The following is a 19,517-nucleotide window of genomic DNA, read 5'->3' on the forward strand; positions in this document are numbered from 1 at the left end:
CACACTCTGGAACCATACAGTACCACCAGGTAAACACACTCTGGAACCATACAGTACCACCAGGTAAACACACTCTGGAACCATGGGACCTTGGTACTCTGGAACCATGGGACCTTGGTACTTTGGAGCCTTGGGACCTTGGTACCATGAAACCTTGGAACCTTGGTACTTTGGAACCATGAAACCTTGGTACTTTGGAGCCTTGGTACTTTGGAACCATGAAACCTTGGTACCATGAAACCTTGGAACCTTGGTACTTTGGAACCATGAAACCTTGGTACTTTGGAGCCTTGGTACTTTGGAGCCTTGGTACTTTGGAGCCTTGAAACCTTGGAACCATGAAACCTTGGAACCTTGGTACTTTGGAACCATGAAACCTTGGTACTTTGGAACCTTGGTACTTTGGAACCATGGAGCCTTGGTACTTTGGAACCATGAAACCTTGGAACCATGGAACCTTGGAACCATGGAACCTTGGTACCTTGGAACCATGAAGCCTTGGAACCATGGAACCTTGGAACCATGGAACCTTGGAACCATGGAACCTTGGAACCATGACACCTTGGAACCATGAAACCTTGGTACTTTGGAGCCTTAGTACTTTGGAACCATGAAACCTTGGAACCATGGAACCTTGGAACCATGAAACCTTGGTACCTTGGAACCATGAAACCTTGGAACCTTGGTACCTTGGAACCATGAATCCTTGGCACCTTGGAATCATGAATCCTTGGTACCTTGGAACCTTGGTACCTTGGAACCATGAAACATTGGTACCATGAAACCTTGGTACCATGAAACCTTGGTACCATGAAACCTTGGAACCATGAATCCTTGGTACCATGGAACCTTGGTACCTTGGAACCATGAAACCTTGGAACCATGAAACCTTGGTACCATGAAACCTTGGAACCATGAATCCTTGGTACCTTGGAACCATGAAACCTTGGAACCATGAAACCTTGGTACCTTGGAGCCATGAAACCTTGGTACCTTGGAGCCATGAAACCTTGGTACCTTGGAGCCATGAAACCTTGGTACATTGGAACCATGAAACCTTGGTACCTTGGAACCATGAAACCTTGGTACCTTGGAACCATGAATCCTTGGCACCTTGGAATCATGAAACCTTGGTACCTTGGAACCATGAATCCTTGGCACCTTGGAATCATGAAACCTTGGTACCTTGGAACCATGAAACCTTGGAACCATGAAACCTTGGTACCTTGAAATCATGAAACCTTGGTACCTTGGTACCATGAATCCTTGGAACCATGAAACCTTGGAACCATGAAACCTTGGTACCTTGGAACCATGAATCCTTGGTACCTTGGAACCATGAAACCTTGGTACCTTGGAACCATGAAACCTTGGTACCTTGGAACCATGAAACCTTGGAACCTGGGTACCATGGAACCATGAAACCTTGGAACCTGGGTACCATGGAACCATGAAACCTTGGAACCACGAAACCTTGGTACCTTGGAACCACGAAACCTTGGTACCTTGGAACCATGAAACCTTGGTACCTTGGAACCATGGTACTTTGGTAACTTGGCACTTTGGAACCATTAACTATTTGAACCATGCAGCCATTACAACCATTTAAGGTTTTGACCTGTGTGACCTTTGACCCCTGTGTGTCGGTGTTTAGGTGCTGGAGATGTTCATCCTGGTCCTCCAGCAGTGTCACAAGGAGAACGAGGACAAGTGGAAGAGACTGTCCAGACAGATCGCTGACATCATACTGCCCATGATAGGAAAACAACAGGTACGACCACAGAGAGAGAGAGAGAGAGAGCTTGTAAACTTATTTTAAATGATTCCTGTACTGCCTGTTCCTATGGACTGGAGGACCTGAGGTGGTGTCATAGTAACACAGGACCTGAGGTGGTGTCATAGTAACACAGGACCTGAGGTGGTGTCATAGTAACACAGGGCCTGAGGTGGTGCCATAGTAACACAGGACCTGAGGTGGTGTCATAGTAACACAGGACCTGAGGTGATGTCAACCTGTCGTGTGTCACTGAGTTAGTAACACAGGACCTGAGGTGATGTCATAGTAACACAGGACCTGAGGTGATGTCATAGTAACACAGGACCTGAGGTGGTGTCGTAGTAACACAGGACCTGAGGTGGTGTCATAGTAACACAGGACCTGAGGTGGTGCCATAGTAACACAGGACCTGAGGTGATGTCAACCTGTCGTGTGTCACTGAGTTAGTAACACAGGACCTGAGGTGGTGTCATAGTAACACAGGACCTGAGGTGTTGTCATAGTAACACAGGACCTGAGGTGATGTCATAGTAACACAGGACCTGAGGTGATGTCATAGTAACACAGGACCTGAGGTGATGTCATAGTAACACAGGACCTGAGGTGATGTCATAGTAACACAGGACCTGAGGTGATGTCATAGTAACACAGGACCTGAGGTGATGTCATAGTAACACAGGACCTGAGGTGGTGTCATAGTAACACAGGACCTGAGGTGGTGCCATAGTAACACAGGACCTGAGGTGATGTCATAGTAACACAGGACCTGAGGTGGTGTCATAGTAACACAGGACCTGAGGTGGTGTCATAGTAACACAGGACCTGAGGTGATGTCATAGTAACACAGGACCTGAGGTGATGTCAACCTGTAGTGTGTCACTGAGGTAGTAACACAGGACATGATGTGGTGTCATAGTAACACAGGACCTGAGGTGTTGTCATAGTAACACAGGACCTGAGGTGATGTCATAGTAACACAGGGCCTGAGGTGGTGTCATAGTAACACAGGGCCTGAGGTGGTGTCATAGTAACACAGGGCCTGAGGTGGTGTCATAGTAACACAGGGCCTGAGGTGGTGTCATAGTAACACAGGGCCTGAGGTGATGTCAACCTGTAGTGTGTCACTGAGGTAGTAACACAGGACCTGAGGTGTTGTCATAGTAACACAGGACCTGAGGTGATGTCAACCTGTAGTGTGTCACTGAGGTAGTAACACAGGACCTGAGGTGTTGTCATAGTAACACAGGACCTGAGGTGATGTCAACCTGTCGTGTGTCACTGAGTTAGTAACACAGGACCTGAGGTGATGTCATAGTAACACAGGACCTGAGGTGATGTCATAGTAACACAGGACCTGAGGTGATGTCATAGTAACACAGGACCTGAGGTGATGTCATAGTAACACAGGACCTGAGGTGATGTCAACCTGTAGTGTGTCACTGAGGTAGTAACACAGGACCTGAGGTGTTGTCAACCTGTAGTGTGTCACTGAGGTAGTAACACAGGACCTGAGGTGATGTCATAGTAACACAGGACCTGAGGTGATGTCATAGTAACACATGACCTGAGGTGATGTCATAGTAACACAGGACCTGAGGTGATGTCATAGTAACACAGGACCTGAGGTGATGTCATAGTAACACAGGACCTGAGGTGATGTCATAGTAACACAGGACCTGAGGTGATGTCATAGTAACACAGGACCTGAGGTGATGTCAACCTGTAGTGTGTCACTGAGGTAGTAACACAGGACCTGAGGTGATGTCAACCTGTAGTGTGTCACTGAGGTAGTAACACAGGACCTGAGGTGTTGTCATAGTAACACAGGACCTGAGGTGATGTCAACCTGTCGTGTGTCACTGAGTTAGTAACACAGGACCTGAGGTGATGTCATAGTAACACAGGACCTGAGGTGATGTCATAGTAACACAGGACCTGAGGTGATGTCATAGTAACACAGGACCTGAGGTGATGTCATAGTAACACAGGACCTGAGGTGATGTCATAGTAACACAGGACCTGAGGTGGTTTCATAGTAACACAGGACCTGAGGTGATGTCAACCTGTCGTGTGTCACTGAGTTAGTAACACAGGACCTGAGGTGGTGTCATAGTAACACAGGACCTGAGGTGTTGTCATAGTAACACAGGACCTGAGGTGATGTCATAGTAACACAGGACCTGAGGTGATGTCATAGTAACACAGGACCTGAGGTGATGTCATAGTAACACAGGACCTGAGGTGATGTCATAGTAACACAGGACCTGAGGTGGTGTCATAGTAACACAGGACCTGAGGTGGTGTCATAGTAACACAGGACCTGAGGTGATGTCATAGTAACACAGGACCTGAGGTGATGTCATAGTAACACAGGACCTGAGGTGATGTCATAGTAACACAGGACCTGAGGTGATGTCATAGTAACACAGGACCTGAGGTGGTTTCATAGTAACACAGGACCTGAGGTGATGTCAACCTGTCGTGTGTCACTGAGTTAGTAACACAGGACCTGAGGTGATGTCATAGTAACACAGGACCTGAGGTGATGTCATAGTAACACAGGACCTGAGGTGATGTCATAGTAACACAGGACCTGAGGTGATGTCATAGTAACACAGGACCTGAGGTGATGTCATAGTAACACAGGACCTGAGGTGGTTTCATAGTAACACAGGACCTGAGGTGATGTCAACCTGTCGTGTGTCACTGAGTTAGTAACACAGGACCTGAGGTGGTGTCATAGTAACACAGGACCTGAGGTGTTGTCATAGTAACACAGGACCTGAGGTGATGTCATAGTAACACAGGACCTGAGGTGATGTCATAGTAACACAGGACCTGAGGTGATGTCATAGTAACACAGGACCTGAGGTGATGTCATAGTAACACAGGACCTGAGGTGGTGTCATAGTAACACAGGACCTGAGGTGGTGTCATAGTAACACAGGACCTGAGGTGTTGTCATAGTAACACAGGACCTGAGGTGATGTCAACCTGTCGTGTGTCACTGAGTTAGTAACACAGGACCTGAGTTGATGTCATAGTAACACAGGGCCTGAGGTGGTGTCATAGTAACACAGGGCCTGAGGTGGTGTCATAGTAACACAGGGCCTGAGGTGGTGTCATAGTAACACAGGGCCTGAGGTGGTGTCATAGAAACACAGGGCCTGAGGTGATGTCAACCTGTAGTGTGTCACTGAGGTAGTAACACAGGACCTGAGGTGTTGTCATAGTAACACAGGACCTGAGGTGATGTCAACCTGTCGTGTGTCACTGAGTTAGTAACACAGGACCTGAGGTGATGTCATAGTAACACAGGACCTGAGGTGATGTCATAGTAACACAGGACCTGAGGTGATGTCATAGTAACACAGGACCTGAGGTGATGTCATAGTAACACAGGACCTGAGGTGATGTCATAGTAACACAGGACCTGAGGTGGTTTCATAGTAACACAGGACCTGAGGTGATGTCAACCTGTCGTGTGTCACTGAGTTAGTAACACAGGACCTGAGGTGGTGTCATAGTAACACAGGACCTGAGGTGTTGTCATAGTAACACAGGACCTGAGGTGATGTCAACCTGTCGTGTGTCACTGAGTTAGTAACACAGGACCTGAGGTGATGTCATAGTAACACAGGACCTGAGGTGATGTCATAGTAACACAGGACCTGAGGTGATGTCATAGTCACACATGACCTGAGGTGATGTCATAGTAACACAGGACCTGAGGTGATGTCATAGTAACACAGGACCTGAGGTGATGTCATAGTAACACAGGACCTGAGGTGGTGTCATAGTAACACAGGACCTGAGGTGTTGTCATAGTAACACAGGACCTGAGGTGATGTCAACCTGTCGTGTGTCACTGAGTTAGTAACACAGGACCTGAGGTGATGTCATAGTAACACAGGACCTGAGGTGATGTCATAGTAACACAGGACCTGAGGTGATGTCATAGTAACACAGGACCTGAGGTGATGTCATAGTAACACAGGACCTGAGGTGATGTCATAGTAACACAGGACCTGAGGTGATGTCATAGTAACACAGGACCTGAGGTGATGTCATAGTAACACGGGACCTGAGGTGGTGTCATAGTAACACGGGACCTGAGGTGATGTCATAGTAACACGGGACCTGAGGTGATGTCATAGTAACACGGGACCTGAGGTGATGTCATAGTAACACAGGACCTGAGGTGGTGTCATAGTAACACAGGACCTGAGGTGGTGTCATTATAACACAGGACCTGAGGTGGTGTCATAGTAACACAGGACCTGAGGTGGTGTCATAGTAACACAGGACCTGAGGTGATGTCATAGTAACACAGGTCCTGAGGTGGTGTCATAGTAACACGGGACCTGAGGTGGTGTCATAGTAACACGGGACCTGAGGTGGTGTCATAGTAACACGGGACCTGAGGTGGTGTCGTAGTAACACAGGACCTGAGGTGATGTCATAGTAACACAGGACCTGAGGTGGTGTCATAGTAACACAGGACCTGAGGTGGTGTCACAGTAACACAGGACCTGAGGTGGTGTCACAGTAACACAGGACCTGAGGTGATGTCATAGTAACACAGGACCTGAGGTGATGTCATAGTAACACAGGTCCTGAGGTGGTGTCATAGTAACACGGGACCTGAGGTGGTGTCATAGTAACACGGGACCTGAGGTGGTGTCATAGTAACACGGGACCTGAGGTGGTGCCATAGTAACACAGGACCTGAGGTGGTGTCATAGTAACACAGGACCTGAGGTGTTGTCATAGTAACACAGGACCTGAGGTGGTGTCATTGTAACACAGGACCTGAGGTGATGTCATAGTAACACGGGACCTGAGGTGGTGTCGTAGTAACACAGGACCTGAGGTGGTGTCACAGTAACACAGGGCCTGAGGTGGTGTCATAGTAACACAGGACCTGAGGTGATGTCATAGTAACACAGGACCTGAGGTGATGTCATAGTAACACAGGACCTGAGGTGGTGTCATAGTAACACAGGACCTGAGGTGGTGTCGTAGTAACACAGGACCTGAGGTGGTGTCACAGTAACACAGGGCCTGAGGTGGTGTCATAGTAACACAGGGCCTGAGGTGGTGTCATAGTAACACAGGACCTGAGGTGATGTCATAGTAACACAGGACCTGAGGTGATGTCATAGTAACACAGGACCTGAGGTGGTGTCACAGTAACACAGGGCCTGAGGTGGTGTCATAGTAACACAGGACCTGAGGTGATGTCATAGTAACACAGGACCTGAGGTGATGTCATAGTAACACAGGACCTGAGGTGGTGTCATAGTAACACAGGACCTGAGGTGGTGTCATAGTAACACAGGACCTGAGGTGGTGTCATAGTAACACAGGACCTGAGGTGATGTCACAGTAACACAGGACCTGAGGTGATGTCACAGTAACACAGGACCTGAGGTGGTGTCGTAGTAACACAGGACCTGAGGTGGTGTCATAGTAACACAGGACCTGAGGTGGTGTCATAGTAACACGGGACCTGAGGTGGTGTCATAGTAACACAGGACCTGAGGTGGTGTCATAGTAACACGGGACCTGAGGTGGTGTCATAGTAACACAGGACCTGAGGTGATGTCATAGTAACACAGGACCTGAGGTGGTGTCATAGTAACACAGGACCTGAGGTGGTGTCATAGTAACACGGGACCTGAGGTGGTGTCATAGTAACACGGGACCTGAGGTGGTGTCATAGTAACACAGGACCTGAGGTGGTGTCATAGTAACACAGGGCCTGAGGTGGTGTCATAGTAACACAGGACCTGAGGTGGTGTCATAGTAACACAGGACCTGAGGTGGTGTCATAGTAACACAGGACCTGAGGTGGTGTCATAGTAACACAGGACCTGAGGGGGTGTCATAGTAACACAGGACCTGAGGTGGTGTCATAGTAACACAGGACCTGAGGTGGTGTCATAGTAACACAGGACCTGAGGTGATGTCATAGTAACACAGGACCTGAGGTGATGTCATAGTAACACAGGTCCTGAGGTGGTGTCATAGTAACACGGGACCTGAGGTGGTGTCATAGTAACACGGGACCTGAGGTGGTGTCATAGTAACACGGGACCTGAGGTGGTGTCGTAGTAACACGGGACCTGAGGTGATGTCATAGTAACACGGGACCTGAGGTGGTGTCATAGTAACACAGGACCTGAGGTGGTGTCATAGTAACACGGGACCTGAGGTGGTGTCATAGTAACACGGGACCTGAGGTGGTGTCATAGTAACACAGGACCTGAGGTGGTGTCATAGTAACACAGGACCTGAGGTGGTGTCACAGTAACACAGGACCTGAGGTGGTGTCATAGTAACACAGGACCTGAGGTGGTGTCATAGTAACACAGGACCTGAGGTGGTGTCATAGTAACACAGGACCTGAGGTGATGTCAACCTGTCGTGTGTCACTGAGTTAGTAACACAGGACCTGAGGTGATGTCATAGTAACACAGGGCCTGAGGTGGTGTCATAGTAACACAGGGCCTGAGGTGGTGTCATAGTAACACAGGGCCTGAGGTGGTGTCATAGTAACACAGGGCCTGAGGTGGTGTCATAGAAACACAGGGCCTGAGGTGATGTCAACCTGTAGTGTGTCACTGAGGTAGTAACACAGGACCTGAGGTGTTGTCATAGTAACACAGGACCTGAGGTGATGTCAACCTGTCGTGTGTCACTGAGTTAGTAACACAGGACCTGAGGTGATGTCATAGTAACACAGGACCTGAGGTGATGTCATAGTAACACAGGACCTGAGGTGATGTCATAGTAACACAGGACCTGAGGTGATGTCATAGTAACACAGGACCTGAGGTGATGTCATAGTAACACAGGACCTGAGGTGGTTTCATAGTAACACAGGACCTGAGGTGATGTCAACCTGTCGTGTGTCACTGAGTTAGTAACACAGGACCTGAGGTGGTGTCATAGTAACACAGGACCTGAGGTGTTGTCATAGTAACACAGGACCTGAGGTGATGTCAACCTGTCGTGTGTCACTGAGTTAGTAACACAGGACCTGAGGTGGTGTCATAGTAACACAGGACCTGAGGTGATGTCATAGTAACACAGGACCTGAGGTGATGTCATAGTAACACAGGACCTGAGGTGATGTCATAGTAACACAGGACCTGAGGTGATGTCATAGTAACACATGACCTGAGGTGATGTCATAGTAACACAGGACCTGAGGTGATGTCATAGTAACACAGGACCTGAGGTGATGTCATAGTAACACAGGACCTGAGGTGGTGTCATAGTAACACAGGACCTGAGGTGTTGTCATAGTAACACAGGACCTGAGGTGATGTCAACCTGTCGTGTGTCACTGAGTTAGTAACACAGGACCTGAGGTGATGTCATAGTAACACAGGACCTGAGGTGATGTCATAGTAACACAGGACCTGAGGTGATGTCATAGTAACACAGGACCTGAGGTGATGTCATAGTAACACAGGACCTGAGGTGATGTCATAGTAACACAGGACCTGAGGTGATGTCATAGTAACACAGGACCTGAGGTGATGTCATAGTAACACAGGACCTGAGGTGATGTCATAGTAACACAGGACCTGAGGTGATGTCATAGTAACACGGGACCTGAGGTGGTGTCATAGTAACACGGGACCTGAGGTGATGTCATAGTAACACGGGACCTGAGGTGATGTCATAGTAACACGGGACCTGAGGTGATGTCATAGTAACACGGGACCTGAGGTGATGTCATAGTAACACAGGACCTGAGGTGATGTCATAGTAACACAGGACCTGAGGTGGTGTCATAGTAACACAGGACCTGAGGTGGTGTCATAGTAACACAGGACCTGAGGTGATGTCATAGTAACACGGGACCTGAGGTGATGTCATAGTAACACAGGACCTGAGGTGGTGTCATAGTAACACAGGACCTGAGGTGGTGTCATAGTAACACAGGACCTGAGGTGGTGTCACAGTAACACAGGACCTGAGGTGGTGTCACAGTAACACAGGACCTGAGGTGATGTCATAGTAACACAGGACCTGAGGTGGTGTCACAGTAACACAGGACCTGAGGTGATGTCATAGTAACACAGGACCTGAGGTGATGTCATAGTAACACAGGTCCTGAGGTGGTGTCATAGTAACACGGGACCTGAGGTGGTGTCATAGTAACACGGGACCTGAGGTGGTGTCATAGTAACACGGGACCTGAGGTGGTGCCATAGTAACACAGGACCTGAGGTGGTGTCATAGTAACACAGGACCTGAGGTGTTGTCATAGTAACACAGGACCTGAGGTGGTGTCATAGTAACACAGGACCTGAGGTGATGTCATAGTAACACAGGACCTGAGGTGATGTCATAGTAACACGGGACCTGAGGTGGTGCCATAGTAACACAGGACCTGAGGTGATGTCATAGTAACACAGGACCTGAGGTGGTGTCATAGTAACACAGGACCTGAGGTGATGTCATAGTAACACAGGACCTGAGGTGATGTCATAGTAACACAGGACCTGAGGTGATGTCATAGTAACACAGGACCTGAGGTGATGTCATAGTAACACAGGACCTGAGGTGGTGTCATAGTAACACAGGACCTGAGGTGGTGTCGTAGTAACACAGGACCTGAGGTGGTGTCATAGTAACACAGGACCTGAGGTGGTGTCATAGTAACACAGGACCTGAGGTGGTGTCATAGTAACACAGGACCTGAGGTGGTGTCATAGTAACACAGGACCTGAGGTGATGTCATAGTAACACAGGTCCTGAGGTGATGTCATAGTAACACAGGTCCTGAGGTGGTGTCATAGTAACACGGGACCTGAGGTGGTGTCATAGTAACACGGGACCTGAGGTGGTGTCATAGTAACACAGGACCTGAGGTGATGTCATAGTAACACGGGACCTGAGGTGGTGTCATAGTAACACGGGACCTGAGGTGATGTCATAGTAACACGGGACCTGAGGTGATGTCATAGTAACACGGGACCTGAGGTGATGTCATAGTAACACGGGACCTGAGGTGATGTCATAGTAACACAGGACCTGAGGTGATGTCATAGTAACACAGGACCTGAGGTGGTGTCATAGTAACACAGGACCTGAGGTGGTGTCATAGTAACACAGGACCTGAGGTGATGTCATAGTAACACAGGACCTGAGGTGATGTCATAGTAACACAGGACCTGAGGTGGTGTCATAGTAACACAGGACCTGAGGTGTTGTCATAGTAACACAGGACCTGAGGTGGTGTCATAGTAACACGGGACCTGAGGTGGTGTCACAGTAACACAGGACCTGAGGTGATGTCATAGTAACACAGGACCTGAGGTGGTGTCACAGTAACACAGATCCTGAGGTGATGTCATAGTAACACAGGATCTGAGGTGATGTCATAGTAACACGGGACCTGAGGTGGTGTCGTAGTAACACAGGACCTGAGGTGATGTCATAGTAACACAGGACCTGAGGTGGTGTCATAGTAACACAGGACCTGAGGTGGTGTCACAGTAACACAGGACCTGAGGTGGTGTCACAGTAACACAGGACCTGAGGTGATGTCATAGTAACACAGGACCTGAGGTGGTGTCACAGTAACACAGGACCTGAGGTGATGTCATAGTAACACAGGACCTGAGGTGATGTCATAGTAACACAGGTCCTGAGGTGGTGTCATAGTAACACGGGACCTGAGGTGGTGTCATAGTAACACGGGACCTGAGGTGGTGTCATAGTAACACGGGACCTGAGGTGGTGCCATAGTAACACAGGACCTGAGGTGGTGTCATAGTAACACAGGACCTGAGGTGTTGTCATAGTAACACAGGACCTGAGGTGGTGTCATAGTAACACAGGACCTGAGGTGATGTCATAGTAACACAGGACCTGAGGTGATGTCATAGTAACACAGGACCTGAGGTGATGTCAGAGTAACACGGGACCTGAGGTGGTGTCATAGTAACACGGGACCTGAGGTGGTGTCATAGTAACACAGGACCTGAGGTGATGTCATAGTAACACAGGACCTGAGGTGATGTCATAGTAACACAGGACCTGAGGTGGTGTCATAGTAACACAGGACCTGAGGTGGTGTCGTAGTAACACAGGACCTGAGGTGGTGTCACAGTAACACAGGGCCTGAGGTGGTGTCATAGTAACACAGGGCCTGAGGTGGTGTCATAGTAACACAGGACCTGAGGTGATGTCATAGTAACACAGGACCTGAGGTGATGTCATAGTAACACAGGACCTGAGGTGGTGTCACAGTAACACAGGGCCTGAGGTGGTGTCATAGTAACACAGGACCTGAGGTGATGTCATAGTAACACAGGACCTGAGGTGATGTCATAGTAACACAGGACCTGAGGTGGTGTCATAGTAACACAGGACCTGAGGTGGTGTCATAGTAACACAGGACCTGAGGTGGTGTCATAGTAACACAGGACCTGAGGTGATGTCACAGTAACACAGGACCTGAGGTGATGTCACAGTAACACAGGACCTGAGGTGGTGTCGTAGTAACACAGGACCTGAGGTGGTGTCATAGTAACACAGGACCTGAGGTGGTGTCATAGTAACACGGGACCTGAGGTGGTGTCATAGTAACACAGGACCTGAGGTGGTGTCATAGTAACACGGGACCTGAGGTGGTGTCATAGTAACACAGGACCTGAGGTGATGTCATAGTAACACAGGACCTGAGGTGGTGTCATAGTAACACAGGACCTGAGGTGGTGTCATAGTAACACGGGACCTGAGGTGGTGTCATAGTAACACGGGACCTGAGGTGGTGTCATAGTAACACGGGACCTGAGGTGGTGTCATAGTAACACAGGGCCTGAGGTGGTGTCATAGTAACACAGGACCTGAGGTGGTGTCATAGTAACACAGGACCTGAGGTGGTGTCATAGTAACACAGGACCTGAGGTGGTGTCATAGTAACACAGGACCTGAGGGGGTGTCATAGTAACACAGGACCTGAGGTGGTGTCATAGTAACACAGGACCTGAGGTGGTGTCATAGTAACACAGGACCTGAGGTGATGTCATAGTAACACAGGACCTGAGGTGATGTCATAGTAACACAGGTCCTGAGGTGGTGTCATAGTAACACGGGACCTGAGGTGGTGTCATAGTAACACGGGACCTGAGGTGGTGTCATAGTAACACGGGACCTGAGGTGGTGTCGTAGTAACACGGGACCTGAGGTGATGTCATAGTAACACGGGACCTGAGGTGGTGTCATAGTAACACAGGACCTGAGGTGGTGTCATAGTAACACGGGACCTGAGGTGGTGTCATAGTAACACGGGACCTGAGGTGGTGTCATAGTAACACGGGACCTGAGGTGGTGTCATAGTAACACGGGACCTGAGGTGGTGTCATAGTAACACGGGACCTGAGGTGGTGTCACAGTAACACAGGACCTGAGGTGGTGTCATAGTAACACAGGACCTGAGGTGGTGTCATAGTAACACAGGACCTGAGGTGGTGTCATAGTAACACAGGACCTGAGGTGATGTCAACCTGTCGTGTGTCACTGAGTTAGTAACACAGGACCTGAGGTGATGTCATAGTAACACAGGGCCTGAGGTGGTGTCATAGTAACACAGGGCCTGAGGTGGTGTCATAGTAACACAGGGCCTGAGGTGGTGTCATAGTAACACAGGGCCTGAGGTGGTGTCATAGAAACACAGGGCCTGAGGTGATGTCAACCTGTAGTGTGTCACTGAGGTAGTAACACAGGACCTGAGGTGTTGTCATAGTAACACAGGACCTGAGGTGATGTCAACCTGTCGTGTGTCACTGAGTTAGTAACACAGGACCTGAGGTGATGTCATAGTAACACAGGACCTGAGGTGATGTCATAGTAACACAGGACCTGAGGTGATGTCATAGTAACACAGGACCTGAGGTGATGTCATAGTAACACAGGACCTGAGGTGATGTCATAGTAACACAGGACCTGAGGTGGTTTCATAGTAACACAGGACCTGAGGTGATGTCAACCTGTCGTGTGTCACTGAGTTAGTAACACAGGACCTGAGGTGGTGTCATAGTAACACAGGACCTGAGGTGTTGTCATAGTAACACAGGACCTGAGGTGATGTCAACCTGTCGTGTGTCACTGAGTTAGTAACACAGGACCTGAGGTGATGTCATAGTAACACAGGACCTGAGGTGATGTCATAGTAACACAGGACCTGAGGTGATGTCATAGTAACACATGACCTGAGGTGATGTCATAGTAACACAGGACCTGAGGTGATGTCATAGTAACACAGGACCTGAGGTGATGTCATAGTAACACAGGACCTGAGGTGGTGTCATAGTAACACAGGACCTGAGGTGTTGTCATAGTAACACAGGACCTGAGGTGATGTCAACCTGTCGTGTGTCACTGAGTTAGTAACACAGGACCTGAGGTGATGTCATAGTAACACAGGACCTGAGGTGATGTCATAGTAACACAGGACCTGAGGTGATGTCATAGTAACACAGGACCTGAGGTGATGTCATAGTAACACAGGACCTGAGGTGATGTCATAGTAACACAGGACCTGAGGTGATGTCATAGTAACACAGGACCTGAGGTGATGTCATAGTAACACGGGACCTGAGGTGGTGTCATAGTAACACGGGACCTGAGGTGATGTCATAGTAACACGGGACCTGAGGTGATGTCATAGTAACACGGGACCTGAGGTGATGTCATAGTAACACGGGACCTGAGGTGATGTCATAGTAACACAGGACCTGAGGTGATGTCATAGTAACACAGGACCTGAGGTGGTGTCATAGTAACACAGGACCTGAGGTGGTGTCATAGTAACACAGGACCTGAGGTGATGTCATAGTAACACAGGACCTGAGGTGATGTCATAGTAACACAGGACCTGAGGTGGTGTCATAGTAACACAGGACCTGAGGTGGTGTCATAGTAACACAGGACCTGAGGTGGTGTCATAGTAACACGGGACCTGAGGTGGTGTCACAGTAACACAGGACCTGAGGTGATGTCATAGTAACACAGGACCTGAGGTGGTGTCACAGTAACACAGGACCTGAGGTGATGTCATAGTAACACAGGATCTGAGGTGATGTCATAGTAACACGGGACCTGAGGTGGTGTCGTAGTAACACGGGACCTGAGGTGATGTCATAGTAACACAGGACCTGAGGTGGTGTCATAGTAACACAGGACCTGAGGTGGTGTCACAGTAACACAGGACCTGAGGTGGTGTCACAGTAACACAGGACCTGAGGTGATGTCATAGTAACACAGGACCTGAGGTGGTGTCACAGTAACACAGGACCTGAGGTGATGTCATAGTAACACAGGACCTGAGGTGATGTCATAGTAACACAGGTCCTGAGGTGGTGTCATAGTAACACGGGACCTGAGGTGGTGTCATAGTAACACGGGACCTGAGGTGGTGTCATAGTAACACGGGACCTGAGGTGGTGCCATAGTAACACAGGACCTGAGGTGGTGTCATAGTAACACAGGACCTGAGGTGTTGTCATAGTAACACAGGACCTGAGGTGGTGTCATAGTAACACAGGACCTGAGGTGATGTCATAGTAACACAGGACCTGAGGTGATGTCATAGTAACACGGGACCTGAGGTGGTGCCATAGTAACACAGGACCTGAGGTGATGTCATAGTAACACAGGACCTGAGGTGGTGTCATAGTAACACAGGACCTGAGGTGATGTCATAGTAACACAGGACCTGAGGTGATGTCATAGTAACACAGGACCTGAGGTGATGTCATAGTAACACAGGACCTGAGGTGATGTCATAGTAACACAGGACCTGAGGTGGTGTCATAGTAACACAGGACCTGAGGTGGTGTCGTAGTAACACAGGACCTGAGGTGGTGTCATAGTAACACAGGACCTGAGGTGGTGTCATAGTAACACAGGACCTGAGGTGGTGTCATAGTAACACAGGACCTGAGGTGGTGTCATAGTAACACGGGACCTGAGGTGGTGTCATAGTAACACAGGACCTGAGGTGATGTCATAGTAACACAGGACCTGAGGTGGTGTCATAGTAACACAGGACCTGAGGTGGTGTCATAGTAACACGGGACCTGAGGTGGTGTCATAGTAACACAGGACCTGAGGTGGTGTCATAGTAACACAGGGCCTGAGGTGGTGTCATAGTAACACAGGACCTGAGGTGGTGTCATAGTAACACAGGACCTGAGGTGGTGTCATAGTAACACAGGACCTGAGGTGGTGTCATAGTAACACAGGACCTGAGGGGGTGTCATAGTAACACAGGACCTGAGGTGGTGTCATAGTAACACAGGACCTGACGTGGTGTCATAGTAACACAGGACCTGACGTGGTGTCATAGTAACACAGGACCTGAGGTGATGTCATAGTAACACAGGACCTGAGGTGATGTCATAGTAACACAGGTCCTGAGGTGGTGTCATAGTAACACGGGACCTGAGGTGGTGTCATAGTAACACGGGACCTGAGGTGGTGTCATAGTAACACGGGACCTGAGGTGGTGTCGTAGTAACACAGGACCTGAGGTGATGTCATAGTAACACAGGACCTGAGGTGGTGTCATAGTAACACAGGACCTGAGGTGGTGTCATAGTAACACGGAACCTGAGGTGGTGTCATAGTAACACGGGACCTGAGGTGGTGTCATAGTAACACGGGACCTGAGGTGGTGTCATAGTAACACGGGACCTGAGGTGATGTCATAGTAACACGGGACCTGAGGTGGTGTCATAGTAACACGGGACCTGAGGTGATGTCATAGTAACACGGGACCTGAGGTGATGTCATAGTAACACAGGACCTGAGGTGGTGTCATAGTAACACAGGACCTGAGGTGGTGTCATAGTAACACAGGACCTGAGGTGGTGTCATAGTAACACAGGACCTGAGGTGGTGTCATAGTAACACGGGACCTGAGGTGATGTCATAGTAACACAGGACCTGAGGTGGTGTCATAGTAACACAGGACCTGAGGTGGTGTCATAGTAACACAGGACCTGAGGTGGTGTCATAGTAACACAGGACCTGAGGTGGTGTCATAGTAACACAGGACCTGAGGTGGTGTCACAGTAACACAGGACCTGAGGTGATGTCATAGTAACACAGGACCTGAGGTGATGTCATAGTAACACAGGTCCTGAGGTGGTGTCATAGTAACACGGGACCTGAGGTGGTGTCATAGTAACACGGGACCTGAGGTGGTGTCATAGTAACACGGGACCTGAGGTGGTGCCATAGTAACACAGGACCTGATGTGGTGTCATAGTAACACAGGACCTGAGGTGTTGTCATAGTAACACAGGACCTGAGGTGGTGTCATAGTAACACAGGACCTGAGGTGATGTCATAGTAACACAGGACCTGAGGTGATGTCATAGTAACACGGGACCTGAGGTGGTGCCATAGTAACACGGGACCTGAGGTGATGTCACAGTAACACAGGACCTGAGGTGATGTCACAGTAACACAGGACCTGAGGTGGTGTCGTAGTAACACAGGACCTGAGGTGGTGTCATAGTAACACAGGACCTGAGGTGGTGTCATAGTAACACGGGACCTGAGGTGGTGTCATAGTAACACAGGACCTGAGGTGGTGTCATAGTAACACGGGACCTGAGGTGGTGTCATAGTAACACAGGACCTGAGGTGATGTCATAGTAACACAGGACCTGAGGTGGTGTCATAGTAACACAGGACCTGAGGTGGTGTCATAGTAACACGGGACCTGAGGTGGTGTCATAGTAACACGGGACCTGAGGTGGTGTCATAGTAACACGGGACCTGAGGTGGTGTCATAGTAACACAGGGCCTGAGGTGGTGTCATAGTAACACAGGACCTGAGGTGGTGTCATAGTAACACAGGACCTGAGGTGGTGTCATAGTAACACAGGACCTGAGGTGGTGTCATAGTAACACAGGACCTGAGGGGGTGTCATAGTAACACAGGACCTGAGGTGGTGTCATAGTAACACAGGACCTGAGGTGGTGTCATAGTAACACAGGACCTGAGGTGATGTCATAGTAACACAGGACCTGAGGTGATGTCATAGTAACACAGGTCCTGAGGTGGTGTCATAGTAACACGGGACCTGAGGTGGTGTCATAGTAACACGGGACCTGAGGTGGTGTCATAGTAACACGGGACCTGAGGTGGTGTCGTAGTAACACGGGACCTGAGGTGATGTCATAGTAACACAGGACCTGAGGTGGTGTCATAGTAACACAGGACCTGAGGTGGTGTCATAGTAACACGGGACCTGAGGTGGTGTCATAGTAACACGGGACCTGAGGTGGTGTCATAGTAACACGGGACCTGAGGTGGTGTCATAGTAACACAGGACCTGAGGTGGTGTCATAGTAACACAGGACCTGAGGTGGTGTCACAGTAACACAGGACCTGAGGTGGTGTCATAGTAACACAGGACCTGAGGTGGTGTCATAGTAACACAGGACCTGAGGTGGTGTCATAGTAACACAGGACCTGAGGTGATGTCAACCTGTCGTGTGTCACTGAGTTAGTAACACAGGACCTGAGGTGATGTCATAGTAACACAGGGCCTGAGGTGGTGTCATAGTAACACAGGGCCTGAGGTAGTGTCATAGTAACACAGGGCCTGAGGTGGTGTCATAGTAACACAGGGCCTGAGGTGGTGTCATAGAAACACAGGGCCTGAGGTGATGTCAACCTGTAGTGTGTCACTGAGGTAGTAACACAGGACCTGAGGTGTTGTCATAGTAACACAGGACCTGAGGTGATGTCAACCTGTCGTGTGTCACTGAGTTAGTAACACAGGACCTGAGGTGATGTCATAGTAACACAGGACCTGAGGTGATGTCATAGTAACACAGGACCTGAGGTGATGTCATAGTAACACAGGACCTGAGGTGATGTCATAGTAACACAGGACCTGAGGTGATGTCATAGTAACACAGGACCTGAGGTGGTTTCATAGTAACACAGGACCTGAGGTGATGTCAACCTGTCGTGTGTCACTGAGTTAGTAACACAGGACCTGAGGTGGTGTCATAGTAACACAGGACCTGAGGTGTTGTCATAGTAACACAGGACCTGAGGTGATGTCAACCTGTCGTGTGTCACTGAGTTAGTAACACAGGACCTGAGGTGATGTCATAGTAACACAGGACCTGAGGTGATGTCATAGTAACACAGGACCTGAGGTGATGTCATAGTAACACATGACCTGAGGTGATGTCATAGTAACACAGGACCTGAGGTGATGTCATAGTAACACAGGACCTGAGGTGATGTCATAGTAACACAGGACCTGAGGTGGTGTCATAGTAACACAGGACCTGAGGTGTTGTCATAGTAACACAGGACCTGAGGTGATGTCAACCTGTCGTGTGTCACTGAGTTAGTAACACAGGACCTGAGGTGATGTCATAGTAACACAGGACCTGAGGTGATGTCATAGTAACACAGGACCTGAGGTGATGTCATAGTAACACAGGACCTGAGGTGATGTCATAGTAACACAGGACCTGAGGTGATGTCATAGTAACACAGGACCTGAGGTGATGTCATAGTAACACAGGACCTGAGGTGATGTCATAGTAACACAGGACCTGAGGTGGTGTCACAGTAACACAGGACCTGAGGTGATGTCATAGTAACACAGGATCTGAGGTGATGTCATAGTAACACGGGACCTGAGGTGGTGTCGTAGTAACACGGGACCTGAGG

The 19,517-nt window shown here is 49.2% G+C and overlaps 1 protein-coding gene across 4 annotated transcripts in view; it reads left to right on the plus strand.

The window, feature by feature from the left end:
- The window catches only part of htt (huntingtin), a gene marked incomplete at its 5' end in the record, with an annotated part of 141,519 nt that overhangs the window by 49,028 nt on the left and 72,974 nt on the right, over positions 1-19,517 (plus strand). For all 4 annotated transcript variants that reach the window (XM_071408303.1, XM_071408304.1, XM_071408306.1 and 1 more), the window contains 1 exon segment: positions 1,655-1,771. In XM_071408303.1, the coding sequence (XP_071264404.1) occupies positions 1,655-1,771 (117 nt within the window).

The sequence above is a fragment of the Salvelinus alpinus genome, chromosome 6, assembly GCF_045679555.1.
Source record: "Salvelinus alpinus chromosome 6, SLU_Salpinus.1, whole genome shotgun sequence".
Taxonomy (NCBI): Eukaryota; Metazoa; Chordata; class Actinopteri; order Salmoniformes; family Salmonidae; genus Salvelinus; species Salvelinus alpinus.